General features: G+C 30.1%; 2 protein-coding genes across 3 annotated transcripts; one reads left to right on the top strand and one right to left on the bottom strand.

Annotated features, from left to right (window-relative positions):
- The first annotated feature begins 307 nt into the window (after positions 1–307).
- On the top strand, positions 308–15,375 carry LOC133329521 (phosphatidylserine synthase). Of its 2 annotated transcripts, none has more exons than XM_061537995.1 (7): positions 308–622; positions 9,530–9,788; positions 9,858–10,310; positions 11,686–11,798; positions 11,868–12,078; positions 12,173–12,257; positions 15,268–15,375. In XM_061537995.1, exons 1-7 carry the CDS (start codon positions 360–362, stop codon positions 15,318–15,320), a joined length of 1,437 nt encoding a protein of 478 aa, XP_061393979.1. In that variant the 5' UTR covers positions 308–359; the 3' UTR covers positions 15,321–15,375. The 2 variants fall into 2 exon arrangements, with proteins under 2 accessions (XP_061393979.1, XP_061393980.1); XM_061537996.1 differs by lacking the exon at positions 308–622 and adding an exon at positions 3,515–3,614 and having other exon boundaries at positions 15,268–15,353.
- A 3,481-nt stretch (positions 15,376–18,856) lies between these two features.
- LOC133329523 (vesicle transport protein SFT2A) lies at positions 18,857–22,666 on the bottom strand. Its single transcript, XM_061537998.1, has 4 exons — positions 22,572–22,666; positions 19,260–19,429; positions 19,072–19,189; positions 18,857–18,998 (listed from the first exon to the last, which is right to left on the bottom strand). Exons 1-4 carry the CDS (start codon positions 22,641–22,643, stop codon positions 18,867–18,869), a joined length of 492 nt encoding a protein of 163 aa, XP_061393982.1. The 5' UTR covers positions 22,644–22,666; the 3' UTR covers positions 18,857–18,866.
- Between the last annotated feature and the right edge of the window lie 188 nt (positions 22,667–22,854).

Below are 22,854 nucleotides of genomic sequence, written 5' to 3'. Positions count from 1 at the left end.
ACAACAAGTGTTGCGCGTTTTGGCCCCCCACCCAACTACTTGCTCCTTAAGAACAATTCAAACGTGAACGTGCTGGATTGACTTTGTTGAAGAACAAAATAAAACCCGCTCTCTTTTTGTGTGGCTGACTGACGGATTCCTGCTGTTCGTTCACTTACTGTCAAAGTAAATTAAAATTGCATTTGAAGGTGGTTGTTGCGCAACTCTCCTCCCCCTTGCGTATTGTTGTGCGTTTATTTTCTTATATGAAAGAATATAAATGCAAATAGAATTTTATATTTAATTAAAAAAATACGGGTAATATGAAAAAACGTTCAAGTTCACGTGGTAGTCCGGATACTGCCGCCAACACCACCACCATGGAATCGAACAATATGAATCAATCATCCACAACTGTCAAATCTGGAGCATCCAGTGCTCCAACAACTCCAACAAAAGCACGTGCTGCTGCAACTACCTCCACGAACAATGTTAAACCAAAGCCGGAAGAAATTGCCGAAACGTTTTTGGTGGTCAATGAAAGACCTGTCGATGATATATCCCTGGATTTCTTTTATAAACCGCACACAATTACCCTCTTGGCTGTATCCGTATTGGCTGTTATGTATTTTGCCTTTGTCAGGTAAGTGGAAATGATTTTGATGTTTTAATTTTTTTAATTTTAATTTAATTAAGTTATAAAATTTATAGATGTATTGCGTTTTAGGATAGATTTTCAAACAATAACACAAAGGGTAACTCTTGTGAGTCACTTGGAATTTGTTTTGTGAGGACAGAACCTTTGGGGAATAATTTGGAATTTTAATAATCAAAACAAATATTGTAACAAAACAAGATTTCGCATAGTTTCCGTTTTTTGTTTAGAACACCCCCAACCTACCCGCATTTATTGCATGTGACACTTCAACGTATCCATATCATCATGTTGTGATTCCAAAATGAAGCGGAACAATGCGCAAATGCTAAAACTGCAAACAAAAATATTTCCTAGTCAGTGGCGTGTGTTTCCAAAGAGAGGGATAAGGATATTCTCAATAGGGGGTATTTTGAAAATTAACGAAATTCGTACAGGTTGCAGAATCGCATTTTTAAATTAGAATTCTTTGGTTAGAGGTTTTTAAAATATTTAAATCAATTTCAATATTTATAAAATTATTTTATTAATTAATTTTTAAGCTTTTTTTTAGTATTTTTTTTAAATTGCAAATGAATTTGGAAATAATTTCAAGGTGCATCTCTGAAGTTTTGAGAATTATTAAAGGATACGCCTATCGGTTCTTAGGTTTTCCAATTATGAATTTCGAAGGATAACTTTAAAATTTGAATTTTTGATGCGGTGTAATATTTTCAATATTTTTAGAAATATTTAATTTACATATTTTTTTTAGGTTCAGGTGAAACAATTTCGGTCCACATTTTCTCTAAAGGATATAAATTTAAAATATTCTGGATCAGGAAAAAAAATGTATAGGATGCTGAAATTTTTACATCGAGGTATTCCTAGAGAAAATCCATCCACAGAACTGCGGAATTTTTGCTATAGAGAAAATTATACTCCTCAGAGAACTCAGGATTTTTTTTATAGAGAAAGGTCTTCTTAGAGAAACGAAAAACTTTTTTTTTATATAAAGAAGTCTTTTCAGATAACTGAGGGTTTTTTTTAGAAAAAAGCCTCCTCAGAGAACTGATGATTTTTTTGCTACTGAAAAAGGCGTCCTCAGAGAACTGAGGATTTTTTTCTATAAAAAAACCTCAGAGAACTGAGAATTTTTTTTTCTATAAAAAAACCTTCTCAGAGAACTGAGAATTTTTTTTTCTATAAAAAAACCTTCTCAGAGAACTGAGAATTTTTTTTTCTATAAAAAAACCTTCTCAGAGAACTGAGAATTTTTTTTTTTCTATAAAAAACCTTCTCAGAGAACTGAGATTTTTTTCTATAGAAAAAAGCCTGAGGAACTGAGGAATTTTTTTTTCTATAGAAAAAAGTCTCCTAAGAGAACTTAGGAATTGTTTGTATAAAAAAAGGATTATATAGAGAAAAAAAAACTTCAGAAAAAAATTCTCAGTTACCCGCCCCCTTTTGCTACCACGCTCAATTGTTCGCCAATCCCTTTTTGTTTATTATCTACCCATATTTCTCCTGTCCATTGCTGCTGTTCTGTTCTGCGTTTGGTTTGGTTTAAGGTCCCAAAAAAAAATATTAGAAAATCCACGCCTATTTAAGGTCTCCAAAAAATATTTAATGTCTCCAAAAAATATTCTAAAAAATCCACGCCTATTTAAGGTCTCCAAAAAATATTTAATGTCTCCAAAAAATATTCTAAAAAATCCACGCCTATTTAAGGTCTACAAAAAATATTTAATGTCTCAAAAAAATATTCTATAAAATCCACGCCTATTTAAGGTCTACAAAAAATATTTAATGTCTCCAAAAAATATTCTAAAAAATCCACGCCTATTTAAGGTCTCCATAAAAATATTTTAAAAAATCCATGACTATTCAAGGTCTCAAAAAAATTTAAGGTTTCCAAAAAAACATTTTAAAAAATCCAGGACTATTTAAGGTCTCAAAAAAAAAAAAAATTAAGGTTTCCAAAAAAACATTTTAGAAAATCCACGCCTATTTAAGGTCTCCATAAAAATATTTTAAAAAATCCACGCCTATTTAAGGTCTCCAAAAAAATATTTAAGGTCTACAAAAAAAATATTTTAAAAAATCCACCCCTATTTAAGGTCTCCAAAAAAATATTTAAGGACACCCAGAAAATATTTAAAAAAATTCACGCCTATTTAAGGTCTCCAAAAATATTTTAAAAAATCCACGCCTATTAAGGTCTCTTCTATAGAAAAAAAAACATCCTCAGAGAACTGAAGGATTTTTGGTATAGAAAAAAGCCTCCTCAGTGAACTGAGATTTTTTTTGCTATAGAAAAAAGCTTCAGAAAAAAATTTCTCAGTCCTGCTCCCTTTTGCTACCACGCTCAATTGTTTGCCAATGCCTTTTTGTTTGTTACCTACCCCTATTTCTCCTGTTCTGTGCTGCGTTTGGTTTGGTTTGCTCTCCCCTTATTCACAATATATATGGAAAAGGTCGCTAAAAATTCATGTTGTAGTTTTTCTTCTTTGGCGTACACTTCCTCCTTTCTTTGGCTAATGGCAGAAAAAAATTGTGTCATTTCTTTTTAGTTTCCAATTTGCTGTTCCAACGTGTGATACAACATACAATTTATACAAATCATACTTCCTAGAATTAAAAAAATATCCAAAAACAAAAAAATTTAACACATTAGAAGAAAAAAATACCCTCTAACCACAAATAATTTTATTTTCTCTAAGAATAGTCAGCAAATGAAAATAACATGTTACTAAATCGATTACAATGGTTACTATTTTCAATAACAACAACAATAATACAAATACAAAAAATGATTAAAAGTTAAAACATGCCACAAATTAAGAAAATAAAATTCTAAAACCACAAGGTGAAACAAAACAAAATCAACAACAACAACAGCCAACAAAACGAACGTCACACACAAAATAGAAAACAAATTGCATTTATAGTTTTTGGCCAATGCTTTTGCATACATTCCAGGAATATCTAAAATGGATGCGTAAGTTTGTTTTTTCAAATATATTTCAAATTTGTTTAAATTTTTTATTTTATATTCTCTCTAGACCAACAAAATAAGTTGTAATTAAAATTGACTCGCATTGCTGCGTTAATTGCTTTATTTTTTGTTCCAAAAAAAATCACTCAACCTTCATCATCGCCATCATCACGTTACACACGTTACGTATTGATTATCAGCCAGTCCCAGTCGCAGCCATACTGCCTGCCTTTAACAACAAATGTGCAAGGAAGCCCATACATGTACTAAAAAATATATTTAGATATGTGAAAGTGAAATGGGTGTGAGAGGGGAGGGGCGCGGTGACATTTTCTCATTTTTTTCAGTCTCGCCGTTAAGTGTTTAATTCTAGTTGCTACTGTTGTTGTTGTTATGGAATAGAAATTTTCATTTTATTTCAAACACACCATGTGGATCGATCTGGTGATTGACAGTAGATACACGATGGTCGGTCGGTATGAGCAACGACCACATTATGACAAACAGATTTGTTTGGAATTATAGGAAGCGAATCTTAGCGACAATGAGGAAAAAGGAGAATTTTAAATACTAAATTATAGGCAATTTGATTAAGAAATGTGCCCAAACCCAAACTCCCCAAAAGACCACTATAATGGCGCTATCCGTTCAATGGAGGCTATCTTAAAAAGTTGGGCCAATATCGATGATTTTTGAGGGAGGGAGATTTGCAATTCAAAGTATGTACTAAATTATTACCAATTTAATTTTCTAAAGAAAAAAATCCTCCTCAGGGAACTGAGGATTTTTTTCTATAGAAAAAAGCCTCCTCAGGGAACTTAAACATGTTTAAATAGGCATGGATTTTTTAAATGTTTTCATTTGAAACCTTAAATATTTTTTGGAGACCTTAAATAGGCGTGGATTTTTTTAAAATATTTTTGGAGACCTTAAATAGGCGTGGATTTTTTAAAATATTTTTTGGAGACCTTAAATAGGCGTGGATTTTTAAAAATATTTTTTGGAGACCTTATATAGGCGTGGATTTTTAAAAATATTTTTTGGAGACCTTATATATTTTTTTGGAGACCTTAAATAGGCGTGGATTTTTTAAATATTTTTTTGGCATCTACAGAAGGCGTGGATTTTTTAAATATTTTTTTTTTTTGGTCTACAGAAGGCGTGGATTTTTTAAATATTTTTTTGGAGACCTTAAATATTTTTTTGGAGACCTTAAATATTTTTTTGGAGACCTTAAGTAGGCGTGTATTTTTTTAAATATTTTTTTGGAGACCTTAAATATTTTTTTGGAGACCTTAAGTAGGCGTGGATTTTTTTAAATATTTTTTTGGAGACCTTAAATAGTCGTGGATTTTTTAAAATATTTTTTGGAGACCTTAAATAGGCGTGGATTTTTTAAAATATTTTTTGGAGACCTTAAATATTTTTTTGGAGACCTTAAATAGGCGTGGATTTTTTAAATATTTTTTTGGAGACCTTAAATATTTTTTTGGAGACCTTAAATAGGCGTGGATTTTTTTAAATATTTTTTTGGAGACCTTAAATATTTTTTTGGAGACCTTAAGTAGGCGTGGATTTTTTAAAATATTTTTTTGGAGACCTTAAATAGGCGTGGATTTTTTAAAATATTTTTTTGGAGACCTTAAATAGGCGTGGATTTTTTAAAATATTTTTTTGGAGACCTGCCGTAGGCTTGAAGAGGGCTCACATGTTTATACCCTTCACCACACTGCGGTACAGGGTATTATGTCTTTGTGCATATGTTTGTAACAGGCAAAAGGAAACGGGATAGACCCATAGTTCCTTTTGAGAATATACATGAATCGATTTATCATGTCCGTCCGTCTATCCGTCTGTAGATGTTAAATTGTAAACAAAGTACAGGTCGCATTGGCATCGGGTACTGAATTAGGTCCAGAATGAAGTGTGTTAAGTTTCGAGAAAATCCGTTGAGTTTCAGATATAGCTCTAATATATAGTTTTTTGTCCGATTTAAGGTAAATGGGGCTCAATTTCGTGTCAATGTTCCTTCGAAAAGGCGACGACGTCTCTTAGGATTCATATGTAGGTTATGCCCATAGTGATGAAGGGTATCATATAGTCGGGCCAGTCCGACTATACTGATTTCCTTACTGGTTTTATTTTATTAAAAAAAAATATATACTTCCTTAATATTTAAATGTATGACTTTGACCTCCACCATCCAACCAGCCCTTCTTATGTTTATGTACATACATAGTTCCGTTTTCTATTTTCATCATCGTCATCATTACCATCATCGTCAAAATAGAGATAAGGTTAATAACCCCCAAGTACTTGAATGAATATTTGTTGCAATGCGGGATTTTTGGTGTTTGGTTTTCGGAAGCACGTTTTTATAAAAGATTAATTATTTTTATTGTAATTATAAATGTTGTTTAATAATACAAAGAGGGTGGTGTGGTATATTGAAATATTGAAAATTCTTAATTGAAAATGATAGGGGTCCTATATAAAAATTGATTTTTTCCAATTAATAGAACAGGCATTGATAAGAAGATTTAAATTACATGACATCTTTTACAAAACAATAATTTTTTAATGGAATTTATTTTTCTCCATCCAAAAAAAAAATACATTCTGTTACCAAAGCTATTCCATGAGCTAGTCATTCGATTAATTTGAAATTTGTTTCAAAATTTCATTTTTTATTTATGTATATTTTTTTGTTATTTCACAATCTTATCTCTTGTCATTATTATTTTCTTTGTTGTTGAAATTCTATTCTAAACAGAAAAAAAACATGTGTTGTGTTTCAAAACCCCTTTCACTTGAAGATCCGCCTTTAAGGAAATTACTCGCCGGTCCGGTCAAATGTCATAGAAAAACCTTATCATAATTTCGAAAATTTGTATTAAATCCCATTTGACAAGAATTATCTCTGCTTTCGTCGTCGTCGTGTGTTGTGTTGTGTGTGGTGGCAACAATCTATGTTCCATGCTTTATTATCTCCTGATATTACAGCTGATTATTGTGAGGTTTAATCATATTTAAGATGAACATTATGGCGCCTACAAGATCCATCCTACTCACAGTGAGACCTTTGGAATCTCCCATGCCATTTGCTTGGAATCATGCGATACTTTTTCTGTGACGTAGTCTATGTTTTTTTCTGTTTAATTTTACCCCAGCTGATGTAGTTGTTGGTTTTATTTTTGTTGTGGTTTTTTTCTTTTGTTCTTATTTTAATTTACTTCAATTTCAAAATCTATATGGGGTTTAACGAAGATTAAAATAAATTTCAAAATTATTTTTGCAATAGACTTGGTTTTTTTTTTAAATATTATTTATTTATTTATTTTTTTTTTTTTTTGAGGACCTGTCATAGGCATGGATTTTAAAAATGAATTTTGCATATTTTATGGAGATAGGAAAGCGCGGATTTTTTACAAATATTTTTGTCATAGACTTGGATTTTTTTTAATATTTTTTTTGAAGACTTGGCAGTTAAAAAAAAATTAAATACTTGCTTTTTACAAATATTTTTATGGAGACTTGGAGTTAAAAAAAAAACTATGTTGTCAGGGGATTATAGCTTTGTGCAGCCCCAAGAGTTTGTAACGCTGCGAAATATTTGCCCTAGACCCACTTTAAGTATACCGATCGTCGTATCTCGACTAGCTGAGTCGATCTAGACATGTGTGTCCGTTCGTCCGTCCGTCTGTTCATTATAATTTGTAAACACGATACAGGCCACAGTTATGGACCAATCTTCACGAAATTTTGCATGTATAATGGGTTCCCAGTGAAGACCCCTATTGTTTTTGGAAAAGATTGTTTAATATTTAGGGGTATTTGGTCTATACTTAATTTTTGTCGGGTTTTCTGGTCGCTCCAAACATCGCAATTATGGCCCAAACATCGCAAACATTTGTACCCCCGTCTAACTATACTCCGCTCACTGGTTAAAAAAAATTTGGAGACTTGGATTTTTTAAAAATATTTTTTTGTAGACTTGGATTTAAAAAAAATATTTTTTTGAAAACCTGAATTTTTAAATATATTTTTGGAGACTTGGATTTTTTTAATATACTTTTTTTTGAGACTTAAAGTTTTTTAAAATATTTTTTGGAGACTGAGTTTCTTAAAAATATTTATGAAGACTTGGATTTTAAAAAAATAAATTTTTGGAGACTTGGATTTTTTTTAAAATCTTATTTTGGAGACTTGGATTTTTAAAAAAATACTTTTATGGAGACTTGGAGTTTTTTAAAAATTGTTTTGAAAAAAATTTGTAGACTTGGAGTTTTAAAAAAATATATTTTTGTAAACTTGGATTTCTTTAAAATTATATTTTTGGAGACTTGGTTTTATAAAAATATGTTTTTGGCGACTTTGAGCTTTTTAAAATATTTTTTTGGAGACTTGGATTTCATTCAAATTATATTTTTGTAGACTTTGAGTTTTTTTAAATATTTTTGAAGACTTGGATGTTTAAAAATATTTTTTTGGAGACTTAGAGTTTTTTTAAATATTTTTTTGGAGATTTGGATTTATAAAAATATATTTTTGGCGAATTTGAGCTTTTTAAAATATTTTTTTGGAGACTTGGATTTCATTCAAATTATATTTTTGGAGACTTTGAGTTTTTTAAAATATTTTTGGAGACTTGGATGTTTAAAAATATTTTTTTGGAGATGTGAATTTTTAAAAATATTTTTTTTTAAATCTGGATTTCTTTAAAATTATATTTTTGGAGACTTGGAATTTTTAAAAATATTTTTTTGGACACTTGGAATTCCTAAAAAATATTTTTTGGGGACTTGGAGTTTTATAAAATATTTTATTTAGACTTGGATTTTTAAAAATATTTTTTTGGAGACTTGGTTTTTTTAAAAATATTTTTTGAAGACTAGGATTTTTTGAAAATATTTTTTTGGAGACTTGGATTTTTTAAAATTATATTTTTGGAGACTTGGATTTTTTAAAACTATTTTTGTAGTTGATCTTTTAAAAACATTTTTTTGAGAGACTTCGATTTTTTAAAAATATTTTTTTTTGGTGACATGGATTTTTTTTAAGATTTTTTGCGACCCGCCATTGGCCTAGTTTTTTAAAAATATTTTTTTTTAAATGTCTGATTTTTGTCCGAAAAATTTTTTTGGAGCTCGTGGATTTTTTAAAATTATATTTTTGCAGACTCCTCAATTTCTTCAAAAGTGACTTTTGTAATGTTGATTATATCGATCATCGGTGGTGTAAAACATTTTGTTTGGTGTACAGAGTACCATTTCTGTTCACCTTTGCGCCTCTTATGACCTTTTCCAGCAGGATGTTAAAAAGATCGCACGACAAACTGTCACCTTGTCTGAAACCTCGTTCGGTATTGAAGGGCTCCGATAGGTCCTTTCCTTACAATGCTGACAGAGGCGTGAATTTACTTAAAATATTTTTTTAGAGATCTGCCATAGGCGTGAATTTAGACACTTTCTCTAGTCATAGATTAAAAAAAAACATTTCTATGGCCTGGATTCATTCAAAAAAAATGTTTTGGAAGCCTTGAATTTTTTAAAAATAATTTTTAAAGATCTGCCATAGGCGTGGATTTTTTAAAAATATTTTTATAGCTTTAGCAATAGCCGTATATTTATAAAAAAATTACAACACCATCAATAGTCTTGGGTTTGTTATAAAAAAACGTGTGTCACCCTGTTCTTATTGGTTCTTTATAAATCAATTAATATCTAAAGCATACTTTTCGGCTGAATAAGATTTTCCCCCAGCAAACATTGGAAGTTTCATACAAACATTACAACATCATTAGGTGCAGGGGTTGGAAACTTCGAAACTTCATATCGGTATCCTTATTATGGAGGCTATATAATTTCAGATTATTTTCAATATTAAAAAATGTTTTGTGTTGTGTTCTTTATTTCCAGGGACGAAGGTAATTTCGAGGAAAACATTTGGGCTGGCATATTGTGCGTGGTATTCTTTTTCCTAATCATTTCGGTATTGACATTTCCCAATGGTCCATTTACACGGCCGCATCCGGCAGTATGGCGTATACTCTTTGGTTGTTCAGTGCTTTACCTAATGGCCTTGCAATTTCTAATGTTCCAAAATCACAAGACTATTATGAATATATTCTATTGGTTGGATCCGAAACTGCGGGATTTCCACATTAATATGGATAAGGTAAAACAATTATATATAATTTTACAAATTATATTTTATTTATAACTAAAAAAATGTATTTATTTTTAGGAATACGGTGTCAATTGTTCCGATGTCTCTTTGGAACGTGTCAAAGGTCATTTGGATGTTTTCGCCTGGGGCCATTTCTTGGGCTGGGCTTTCAAGGCGGTGCTGATACGTCACATGGGCATATTGTGGGCCATCTCGATAATGTGGGAAATCACCGAAATTACCTTTGCTCATTTATTACCGAATTTCGTGGAATGCTGGTGGGATGCTCTCATTTTGGATGTTTTAATTTGCAACGGTTTGGGTATATGGGTCGGTTTGAAAATCTGTAAAATTTTGGAAATGCGTGAATACAAATGGGCCAGTATTAAGGATATCTCATCGACTAGTGGTAAAATTAAGCGTGCCGTATTACAATTCACACCAGAAAGTTGGACAGCCATTAGATGGTTGGATCCTAAATCGACTGCTATGCGTTTTGCAGCTGTTATACAGTTGGTAATCTTTTGGCAGGTAAGTTTCGCGTGTTGTCAATCTAATTTGTAAAATTTTAAAAATATTGCTTAGGGTCTTTATAAAGGTGGGATTTTTTTTAAATATTTGTACTGTCATAAAATATGTCTTTGGTCGGACCATCCGGTCAGAGCATGGGTGCAAATGAGACTGATGTAGAATAACTTCGCTTTTATATGGATTATAGACTTTCCCTCATCTACTGGAGTAAATCTGGAGACGATGTCTTTTATTCTCCTGTTAACCATAAATCCACAGCCAAATTCACGTCTCTTTTCATGGCAGCTATAATACAGGACGTAATCTTCAGATTTACTTACGCCAGTCACTTTCCATCGCATGAGTTGAAAGAGGCACATAGATAAGCCTGGACTTCGCCATGTTAAAGTTAATTAGAGCCGTTCCTTGGTATCTATCATCCCCATACGCCATTCCCTAAATGTTTTTAAGGGCATTTTTGGCCAAATTGAAAATTGTTAGAATTTAACCTAAAATTTTATGTACCCAATTTGTTAGAGATATTTTTTATGGATATATATGTCAGATACAGATTTCTTTTATTCGCGGACCTCTAGAAAAATTTACCGTAGAATATATTATTCTTTGCCACCAGCTACTAAAAATGCCGTATTCTTGGAAATTTTGGCCAAATTGGAAAATGTTCGAATTTAACCTAAAATTGTATGTAACCAATTTGTTACCGCTATTTTTATAAATATCTATGTCAGATGCAGATTTCTTTTAGTCGAAGACCTCTAGTGAAATTTGATGCAGAATATATTCTCCTTTGACACCTGATCCCTAAAAAGCTGTATTCTTGGAAATTTTGGCCAAATTGGAAAATGTTCGAATTTAACCTAAATTTTTCTGTACAAAATTTGTAAGAGATATTTTTAAAGAAATCCAAATTGGAAAATGTATATTCTCCATTAACGAAATTAAAAAATTTTGCCAAATAAAAAAATTAACCTAAAAAAATTATGCACCCAATTTAAAACAGATTTATTTTAGATATCTATGTCAGATACAGAATTCTTGTGGTCAGTGACTACTAGTGAAATTTGATGTAGAATATATTTTTCTTTGACATCAGTTCCCTATAATGTAGTTTGCTTCGAGATTTTGGCCAAATTGGGAAATGTTCGAATTAAACCTAAATTTATCTGTACGAAATTTGTAGTAGATATTCTTAAAGGAATCTATGTCAGATACAGAATTCTTGTGGCCAGTGACCCCTAGTGAAATTTAATGCAGAATATATTCTCCATTAACACGCGCTCACTAACATCCGCTCACTAAAAATTTGCCAAATCGGCCTTTTTAAAACCTATTTACTAATGTGTTTTTTTTTCTTCCTTTTTATTTTCTTTTATAGGTAACTGAACTGAACACATTCTTCCTAAAGCACATATTTGAAATGCCACCAGACCATTATATTGTCATTGGACGTTTGGTATTTGTGGGCCTGTTTGTGGCGCCATCTGTTAGGTGAGTTAATTTGTTTTTTTTTCTACAAACTTGTAATTAAATATTTTTTTTATTTGTATACCTTTCCAGACAATATTATACCTATGTTACGGATACACGTTGTAAACGTGTCGGCACCCAGTGTTGGGTATACGGTGCCATTATGGTATCCGAGGCAATTTTATGCATTAAAAATGGCAAAGAACTGTTTGAACGCACGCAAGCCATTAACATTGTTATTTGGCTGACGGTACAAGTTCTAATATCCATAGCATTTGTATATGGCTGTATATTGTGGCAGGTATGTTATCCTAGTTTCCATTTTCCCACCCTTCTAAATTTGTGGACATTTGCATTAATATGTTGCGTGTGTTTTTTTTTTTTTTCACTTGTAGCGCATGATGGACAAACGTAAGGCCAGCAAAAATCAACAATCCCCTGTTAAAAAACTTAAATCCCAAGACAGCAAGGAATCAAAAGGTATGTCCATTGTTGTTTACCCCTCCTCTTTGTTGCAAACACATAAATGTTTTTTCCACCTTTCTTTGTGTTGAGAAAAACAAAAACTGAAATAATTGTTTTATTTCTTCAATACTTTTTCTTTTTCTATAACTGAATTTAAAGTTTTCTTTAATATATTTACTTTTAATTTGGATTTCACCTCAAATTGGTAATTGAATTAATTTTATTTAAATTTATTTTTTTACCACAAACCCTTAAAATGTATTTAATTAACAAAAATCAGCACATTTATTGTATAAACATTTTATATGCAAACTTCTTCATTATGATGTGACATGTTCTATTTTCTTTCTTTCTGTGTGTTTGTGTTCTTTTTATGTCTGTGTACTTTCATGCTATCCTTGCCATATTTGTTTTAAAAAACTATAAAAACAAACAAAAAAAAAAATAAATAAACCCTCCACCACCACCACCGACCAGGTCCCATTTACATGATACATCCTAGAATCATAGAACATGCACGAGGAAAGTTAAATAAGACCATTAGCAAACATGTTGATATTGAAAGCACACCTTATGATATTAAAATAAAAATTGTCTAGTTTAGTATATTTTAAGCCAAAAAAGAAATGGATTTGTTTTAGCCGTTTTTTTTTTTCATTTTTTATTTGATAACTTTATGGTGCTGTTTTGAAATTTAAAGGCATAAAAAATATTTATATTACTTTTTTATGTAGCTAATAAGGTATTGAAATAGAGGTTTTTTATAAAAAAAAATAAATTTGAAATCGCCGAGCGTAACCAAATTGACCGAATGAAATTAACATTTTGTTTATTGACCTCTACTCTAATACAGTTTAAAAGATTTAGAGAAAAATATTACCATTTTAAATTTACCAAAACAACCTATATACCCAATAACTACAGATTTCTTTTGGTCGATGACCTCCAATGAAATTTGATGTAGAATATATTCTCCATTGACACCAAGCCCATGAAATAAAGTTTTATGGAAGATTTTGGGCAAATAAAAAAATACTTCAAATTGACCTCACATTCTTATGTACCAAATTTTCCAACTATTATTTTAGACTTTTCTAGTAATGTTACAGGTTCCATTTGTTCAGCGACCTCTAGTGAAATTTGATGTAGAATATATTCTTCGTTGATACCAAGCCCCTAAAATGAAGTTTTATGGGAAATTTTGAGCAAATTCAAAAATACATCAAATTAACCTCAATTTTCTATGTACCAAATTTGCCAACTATTATTTTAGACTGTTCTATTAAAGTTACAGATTACATTTGTTTAGCGACCTCTAGTGAAATTTGATGTAGAATATATTCTTCATTGACACCAGCTCCCTAAAATGCCGTATTCTTTGAAATTTTGGCCAAATTTGAAAATGCTCAAAATTAACCTAAAAAAAATTATGCACTCAATTTGTTACTGGTATTTTTATAGATGTTTATGTCAGATACAGATTTCTTTTAGTCGGAGACCTCTAGTGAAATTTACCGTAGAATATATTTTTCTTTGCCACCAGCTACAAAAAATGTCGTATTCTTGGAAATTTTGGCCAAATAGGAAAATGTTCGAATTTAACCTAAATTTTTCTGTATGAAATTTGTGATATTTTTTTTTGTAGATATCTATGTCAGATTCAGATTTCTTGTGGTCAGTGACCCCTAGTGAAATTTGATGTAGAATATATTTTCCATTGACACCAGCTTCCTAATATGGCATTTTCTTGAAGATTTTGACCAAATTGCCAAATGGTCGAAATTAACCAAAAAAATTGGGCACCAAATTAGAAACAGATATTTTTATAGATATCTGTGTCAGATTCAGATTTCTTGTGGTCCGTGACCCCTAGTGAAATTTGATGTAGAATATATTCTCCATTGACATCCGCTCCCTAAAATGTCGTTTTCTCGGAAATTTTGGCCAAATTGGAAAATGTTCGAATTTAATTTAAATTTTTCTGTACGAAATTTGTAATAGATATTTTTTAGATATCTAAGTCCGATACAGAATTCTTGTGGTCAGTGAACCCTAGTCAAATTTTATGTAGAATGTATTGACACCCGCTCCCTAAAATGTCGTTTTTTTGAAGAAATTTGCCAAATTGGAAAATGTTCGGTTTTAACCTAACATTTTACGTACCCAATTTGTTACTCATATTTTTGTAGATGTTTATGTCAGATACAGATTTCTTTTAGTCGGAGACCTCTAGTGAAATTTGACATAGAATATATTTTCTTTTCATACCTGATCCCTACAAAGCTGTATTCTTGGAGATTCTAGCCAAATTGGGAAATGTACGAATTTTACCTAAAAATTCGACACCAAATTTGAAACACATATTTTTAAAGAAATCTATGTCAGATACAGAATTCTTGTGGTCAGTGACCCCTAGTGAAATTTTATTTAGAATATATTCTCCATTGACACCCGCTCCCTAAAATGTCGTTTTCTTGAAAAAATTTGCCAAATTGGAAAATGTTCCAATTTAACCTAAAATTTTATGTACCAAATTTTTTACTATTATTTTTATAGATATCTATGGCAATTACAGATTTTTTGTGGTCGGCAGCCCTTAGTGAAATTTGACATAGAATATATTTTCCTTTGACATCAATTCCCTAAAATTGCAGTTTCCTTTGAGATTTTGGGCAAATTGGGAAATGTTCGAATTTAACCTTAAATTTTTCTGTGAAGTTTTTCGAATTTGAAAAAAAATTGAAATGCCTTGTTAGCAATAAATAAATATTTATATAAATTTCTAAAAATTAAAATAATTACAGATATTAATAATTAAAATATTAAATTTAATTATAAATAAAATATTAAATTTAAAACAGCAACCATATTCCCAAAAAATAAAAAATGTTTCTTACAATTATAAAATAGCACCCCCTATATATTAGTCTAATACATTGGTTAAATATACATTTTTAATGTAATTTGTTTTTTTTATTTCTTCTATTATTTTTTATATTTGTTGTGTTTTTTTATTTATTTCTAGGCAAAGTATCGCCCAAAAAATCCCAAAAACGCAACGACAAGAAGATTGAATAAATGATTTACAACCAACCAACAAACCATCCATCCCACAAACCAAACATATAAAAAACAGACTTTATTTTCAAAACAAAAACCTCTCCCCTCCAAAAAAAAAAAAAAAAAAAAAAAATTCTCCTTACCAAGCAATTTTGTTTTTAGTTAAAGAATAAAACAAAAGCAAATGCAAGTTATGCAATAAGTTTAACTTATTATTAACTAACGTATATAGAGATATGTATGTCTATTTTTTTAGCCATTATTTTGTACTGATTAACTTAATAAAAATGAAGGCAAATAAAAAAAACAACTTTACGTTAACATTTAATTCTTAAGAAAGAAAAAAAAAACAAACATTGTAAACCAAAAAATAAAATAATCAAATAAATCATACATAAACAACAACAACAAATGTAAACAACCACCAAACATATTTATATATACAACATCAACTTTCATCAGCAAAGCCATTAACTATCTTCGAATTACAAAAAAAAATCAAACTACCGTTAAAAAATATATACACATTTCTTTTGATATTAAACAAAACAAAAAAAACGCAATTTGTTGTAATTAAAAAAACCAACCAACAAACATATATACACATAACTTAAATATAATTTTTATTTAGCTTAAGTTTTTTTCTCCTCTTCTTCTCCTGCCTCCTTATGATGAAAATCATGTTGTTCTCTTATGCGTTTTAAATTACTTAGTTAATATTACGTTTCTTTTTTTGTTTCTGTTCACATTTAAACTTAAGTAATAATAATACAAAATTTGCCTTTACAATTCTAGGCAGTCAGGCGGGGGCATCTAACTTGAAATGTTTTCATATATTATGAAACCATCTAAAACGGCCTCCTAAATAAAATAAAACCAAACAAAAGCTCTTTAAAAACAAATAAATTTAAATAAAAATATTTATAAGAAACAAACAAACTTATACCATTTTGTTAAGGCTAAGTTAATTCTTTTCTTTTGTAAGTAAATTTATACTACTTAGAGAACAAAGAAACAATAAAAAAAGAATGAACTGTTGGCTATATATTTTTAATGAAAAAAAAATTATGTATGTATTTTTTTCTCTTTATTTTGTTAATATTCTTATATATAAATAAAATGCCAGAAAAAGGAATTAAATATTGAAAAATAAATGTGTTTTTGATTTAAGAAATAAAAAACATAAAAAGCCAATTTGTTACAGCTATTTTTAGAGATATCTATGGCAATTACAGATTTCTTTTGGTCGGAGACCTCTAGTGAAATTTATCGTAGAATATATTCTCCTTTACCAACAGCTCTCTAAAATGACGTATTCTTTGAGAATTTGGCCAAATTGACAAATGTTCTATTTTAACCTAAAATTTTATGTATCCCATTTGTTGCTGCTATTTTTATAGATGTCTATGTCAGATACAAATTTCATTTGCTCGGTGACCTTTAGTGAAATTTATCGTAGAATATATTCTCCTTTACCAACAGCTTCCTCAAATGCCGCATTCTTGGAGATTTTAAACAAATAGGAAATTTGTTCGAATTTAACCTAAATTTTTTTTATTCAATTTGTTACAGATATTTTTATAGATATCTATGGCAATTACAGATTTCCTTTCTTAGGAAACCTCTAGTGAAATTTAGCGTAAATTAAATATTTCTTTGACAATGGGTCTCTAAAATGTCGTATTCTAGGAGATTTTGGCCTAAATTGAAAAAAGTTCAATTTTAAAGTGAATTTGCTTGTACCCAATTTGTTACTGCTATTTTTATAGATATCTATGTCAGATACAGATTTCTTTTGGTTGGGGACCTCTAGTGAAACTTATCGTAGAATATATTTTCCTTTGCCACCAACACCCTAAAATGCAGAATTCTTGGAAATTTTGGCCAAATTGGAAATGTGTTCGAATTTAACCTAAATTTTTTATATCCAATTTCTTACAGATATCTATGGCAATTCCATATTTCCTTTGCTCAGTGACCTATAGTGAAATTTATCGTAGAATATATTCTCCTTTACAACAGCTCCCTAAAATGCCGTATTCTTTGAGATTTCAGACAAATTGGAAAATGTACGAATTTAAATTATTTTTTTAATCCAATTTGTTACTGCTATTTTTATAGATGTCTATGCAAGATTCCCATTTAATTTGTTAAGATACCTCTAGTGAAATTGACTGTAGAATATATTCTCCATTGATACCAGCTCCCTTATTTGCCGTATTCTTTGAGATTTGGGCAAAATTGGAAATTTGTTCGATTTTAACGTAACATTTTACGTACCCAATTTGTTAATGCTATTTTTATAGATATTTATGTCAGATACAAACTTCATTTCGTCGGAGACCTCTAGTGAAATTTAGCGTAGATTATATTCTCCATTGACACCAGCTCCCTAAAATGCCATATTCTTTGAGATTTCCACCAAATTGGAAATTTGTTCGAATTTAACCTAATTTTTTATATCCAATTTGTTATTGCTGTTATTATAGATATCTATGTCAGATACAAATTTCTTTTGGTTGGGGACATCTAGTGAAATTTAGCGTAGACTATATTCTCCATTGACACCAGCTTCATAAAATGCCATATTCTTTGAGAGATCAGCCAAATTGGAAAATGTACGAATTTAAACTAAATTTTTGTTACTGTTTTTTTTTTTTATAAATGTCTATGCAAGATACCGATTTAATTTGTAAGGAGACCTCTAGTGAAATTTACCGTATAATATATTCTCCCTGCCACCACCTCACTAAAATGCTCTATTCTTGGAGATTTTGCACAAATTAAAAAATGTTCGATTTTAACCTAAAACTTTTATATCCAATTTGTTACTGCAATTTTTATAGATATTTATGTCAGATACAGATTTCTTTTGGTCGGAGACCTCTAGTGAAATTCACCGTAGCATAAATTATCCATTGACACCAGCTCCCTGAAATGCCTTATTCTAGGAGAGTTTGGTCAATTTGAAAAAAAGTTTGATTTTAACCTAAAATGTTATGCACTCAATTTGTTACGGATATTTGTATATATGTTTATAGCAATTACAGATTTCTTGTGGTCGGTGACCCTTAGTGAAATTCACCGTAGAGTATATTTTCCTTTGACTCCAGCTACGTAAAAATACCCAATTTATAGCTGTGTGTATAAAAAATATAGTTTATTTGAAAAATATATTTTTTTATTTTACAAAAACTTTTTATAAAGCTTATTAGTTACGAATTTAATTGTTATTATTAATAAAGAGAGAACTAATTTCCATTATTTCGTCAAAAATTGTATTGACTTATAAACAACAACAAAAAGTTGTGATACATAATATCTTAATATTGAAAATAATTGACATATGCATGTTTCCGTTAAATATAAATAACGGGCATTATTCACATTAATACTATTATATAAGGTATAATACAATATTGGAGAGTGTGTTAGTAGTTTGATCAAAATTTAATAATAAATAAAAAACAAAACGGGGGAGAAAAGAAATAAACAAAAAAAATGGATTAGAGTAGAGTTAAGTAATATATAGACTAAATCTAAAAGAAAAAAGTTCCAAACTTATTAAACATCCAAAACAGCGGATAAGGTTTTCTTTACAGCATCTCTAGCATAGGGAATGTATGATAATGAATACCATGTCATGGCTAGTGATTGTATGATAATAAATATCAATGTTAAACCAGCTTTATGTAACTAGAAAAAATAAAATTAAACAAAAAAAATTAAAAAAAAAAGAAAAATTAACAAAGGGAACTCTAAATCATACCACAATAGATGCAATTAGGGTCATTATTATGGAAAATATCACAATACATGTGGCAATGAGGCGTGTATCAGAAAACATTTTCTTGATTTGTTTGAATGGGCCCATTAAAAAGCATGTGCTGTAAAAAAACAAATACGAATAGAATGTTACATTAATTAAGTTGTGGTTTAGATTTTCAACGAACATACCTTGCCATTGATATAATATTACCCAGGGTGTAAAACACAGCAAATGTTACAATGCCCAAGTGCAGGAATAACATTACCGAACCAAGTATAGATAATACAATACCCAAAACAAAGCAGATTATGAAACCTCTGATACGTGTGGACCAGCTTAATGTTGACATGTCATTTATCTGAAAAATTAAAAAAATAAAAATAAAAACGATTTCAAAACTGCTTGAAAATAACCTAAAAATACGTAACATAAAAAAAAATTGTAACCAAATATCATTGTGATTTTTATGGATATCTATTAAATTATCGATTTCCTTTGCTCCGTGACCTCTAGTGAAATTTGATGTAGAATGTGTTCTCCATTGACCCCAATCCTCTACAATGGCATTTTCTTGAAAATTTTGATCTAATTCGAAAATTATTCAAATTAACCTAAAAAATTTATTGGCCAAATTTTTTGTGGCTTTTTTAATGTTATCTATCATAATTATCGATTGCTTTTGTTCGGTGACCTCTATTGAAATTTGATGTAGGATATAGTTTTCTTTGATATCAACTCTCTAAAATTACATTTTCTTGAAAATGTTGATCGAATTCGAAAATTCTTGCAATTAACCTAAAAATTATATGTACTCAATTTGATTTTGACTTCTTTATGATGATCTATTAAAAATACCGATTTCTTCTGGTCGGTGACCTCTAGTGAAATTTGCTGTAGAATATAATCTCCTTTGATCCCAACACCCTAAAACGGAATATTCTTAAAGATTTTTATTGAATTCGAAAATGCTTGCAATTAACCCAAAAAATTATATGTACCCAAATTTGATTTTGACTTTTTTTTGGTTATCTATTATGGTTATTCCGATTTATTTTGTTCAGTGACCTCGAGTGAAATTCCCTTTAGAATATGTTCTCCTTTGACACCAGCTATCTAAAATGTGATATTTTTCAAGATTTTGATCGATTTCAAAATAGCTTGTAATTAACCTAAAAAATTATATATACCCAAATTGTTTGTGACTTTTTTATGGTTATCTACTCCAAATTCCGCTTTCTTTTCTTCAGTGACCCCCAGTGAAATTTAATGTAGAATATGTTCTCATTTGACACCAGCTACCTAAAATGTCATATTCTTCAAGATTTTGATCGATTTCTAAATAGCTTGTAATTAACCTAGAAAATTATATATACCCAAATGGATTGTGACTTTTTTATGGTTATCTATTACAACTACCGATTTCTTTTACCGATATCTTTTGGTCGATGACCTTTATTGAAATTTGCTGTAGAATATATTCTCCTTTGATACCAGCCCCCTAAAATGACACATTCTTGAAGATTTCGATTCGATTTCAAAAATGCTTGCAAATAACCTAAAAATTATATGTACTCAATTTTGATTTCAACTTTTTTATAGTTTTTTACTATAAATTCCGAACTCTTTTGTCCAGTAACCTCGATTGTCCTGGGTTCCAGGACATAATGATATTGAAGGGAATGAAATAGCCGATAGCTTGCAATTAACTTCTGATTGAGAGATCTGTGAAACCCCCAATAGCTTCGCTGCTGTAAAAGAACGTCTTCGCTGCTGGATCACAGCAAGAGGGAGATCAAAATCGTTGTGGGGATCATTACTGGTCACTGCAAAGTTAGATCTCTCACTTCTAAGTGGGACTCCAGTGGAGAGGATTACTGTCGTCTATGTGAGATATATCCTCTGCAAATGTCCATCGCTGATCAGCAGAAGACATAAACAGTTTGGATGCTATGAAATTGATAATATGAAATTGATTCTCCAAAATAGACCCTAACCAAATTCTAGGCTTTGTCAAAAAATTGACTTGGCTAAAATAATGTCTCTTTCGCTTCCTCTTTCTCACTATTTCTCTCTCTACTCTTCCACTATTTTTTCTTCTTCTCTTTATAGGTATACCTATACATAAAGGATGATCACAATGGACATAGTTTCCGAGTGGACGGCTGTTAAAACAGCCGTACATCCCTAACCTAACAACGATTTCAAAATAGCTTGCAATTAACCTAGACAATTTATATGTAACCAAATAATTTGTGAATTTTTTATGATGATCTACTACACATTCCGATTTCTTTTGCTCGGTGACCTCTAGTGAAATTTGCTGTAGAATATATTCTCCTTTGACACCAGCCCCCTAAAATGACATATTCTTGAAGATTTTGTTCGATTTCAAAAATACTTGCAAATAACCTAAAAATTATATGTACTCAATTTTGATTTTTTACTTTATCTATTATAAATACCGATTTCTTTTGTTCAGTGACCTCGAGTGAAATTTGCTGTAGAATATGTTCTACTTTGACACCAAGCCCCTTAAATTAGATATTCTTGAATATTTTAATCAAATTTGATAATTTTTTAAATTAACGTAAACATTATTTGTAGCAAAATTTGATTGGGAATTTTTTATGGACATATAAATACCAACTTATTTTGGTCGGTGACCTCTAGTAAAATTTGATGTAGAATATATTCTTTTTTTGCACCATTTGCAAAAAAAAAACTTATTCTTGAAGATTCTGATCGATTTCAAGAATACCTGCATTTAACCTATAAAATTGTACGTGACCAATATGATTGTAACTTTTATAGATATCTATTATATATACAGATTTCTTTTGTTCGGTGACCTCTAGTAAAATTTGCTGTAGAATATATTCTCCTTTAACCCAAGCTCCCTAAAATAACATATTCCTTAAGATTTTGATCTAATTCGGAAATGCTTCAACAATGCTTATTTATTTTAATCTGTATGTTAAGCTTCTAAAAATCGAAGTTTTCTTTCTATTCCCAGTTTAGAATGGGTATACATGAACCGCATATGTTTCAGGGTTTCTTTTTCAATTTGGCTTATCATAAAATTTGCTATTGTTATTTATTTATTGTATGGGGTCTTTCACCCCTTGGCCACACAATTTAATCTTTATTAACTTATATACCACATAGTTGCGCATTAAAATGCAATATTCTAAAATACATTCCTAAAGAATTTTTCACTGCAAATCTTTATCCCAAATGGTCAAGCTTGTGACTAAAATATCTGAGTGTGAATAGAACAAATGATGAGAGTAGTAATAACCACACTAGTTATTTTTAACCACCGGTCTTAAGACAGGTCATCATTTTCATAATGAATCTTTTGCCCAGCAACAGGTAAACCACTGAAGCCATATACATGAATTCCAAAGCCTATTGTTCTTATTAGAAATATTTGGCGAGTCTACTCCCCTAAAATGGTTACATTTATTCCATGTTTCATCATTTTGTAATGGTTTTCTTACCTGTGTAATTATGCTTCCCTCCTCTTCGGGAGTACTATCATTACCGCTCAAAACTTTGCGTAACTTGTCCATGACGTTTGCAATTGGTTTTGTTTTTAAGGCAACAAACAAAAATTATTTTACAAAACTAAAAGAAAAAAACATGAAAATAAAAAATTACTGAATTCTAGGGAGCACAAAAACACGATAACATAAAGAAGAGATCAGTAGATCGATAATTTTGTTTATCGTTATGTGTGCAGAAAGTTAAATGGCTGGACAACACATCCAATTGATTGTAAGT

This window comes from Musca vetustissima, unplaced genomic scaffold (genome assembly GCF_032173495.1).
Source record: "Musca vetustissima isolate MV318-11 ecotype Yass unplaced genomic scaffold, APGP_CSIRO_Mvet_v1 utg1268, whole genome shotgun sequence".
In the NCBI taxonomy this organism is placed as follows: domain Eukaryota; kingdom Metazoa; phylum Arthropoda; class Insecta; order Diptera; family Muscidae; genus Musca; species Musca vetustissima.
This window is presented reverse-complemented; position numbering and strand designations above follow the sequence as displayed.

Bases quoted from the DNA above. Each gene is read 5' to 3' on its own strand.
- LOC133329521 (XM_061537995.1), top strand. From the start codon at position 360: ATGGAATCGAACAATATGAATCAATCATCCACAACTGTCAAATCTGGA. The intron at 10,311-11,685 runs GTAAGTTTCGCG...TTTCTTTTATAG, and splicing joins AGTTGGTAATCTTTTGGCAG to GTAACTGAACTGAACACATT. The intron at 12,258-15,267 runs GTATGTCCATTG...ATTTATTTCTAG, and splicing joins AGACAGCAAGGAATCAAAAG to GCAAAGTATCGCCCAAAAAA.
- LOC133329523 (XM_061537998.1), bottom strand. From the start codon at position 22,643: ATGGACAAGTTACGCAAAGTTTTGAGCGGTAATGATAGTACTCCCGAA. The intron at 19,190-19,259 runs GTATGTTCGTTG...GTTTTTTTACAG, and splicing joins AATATTATATCAATGGCAAG to CACATGCTTTTTAATGGGCC. The intron at 18,999-19,071 runs GTATGATTTAGA...TATTTTTTCTAG, and splicing joins CCCTAATTGCATCTATTGTG to TTACATAAAGCTGGTTTAAC.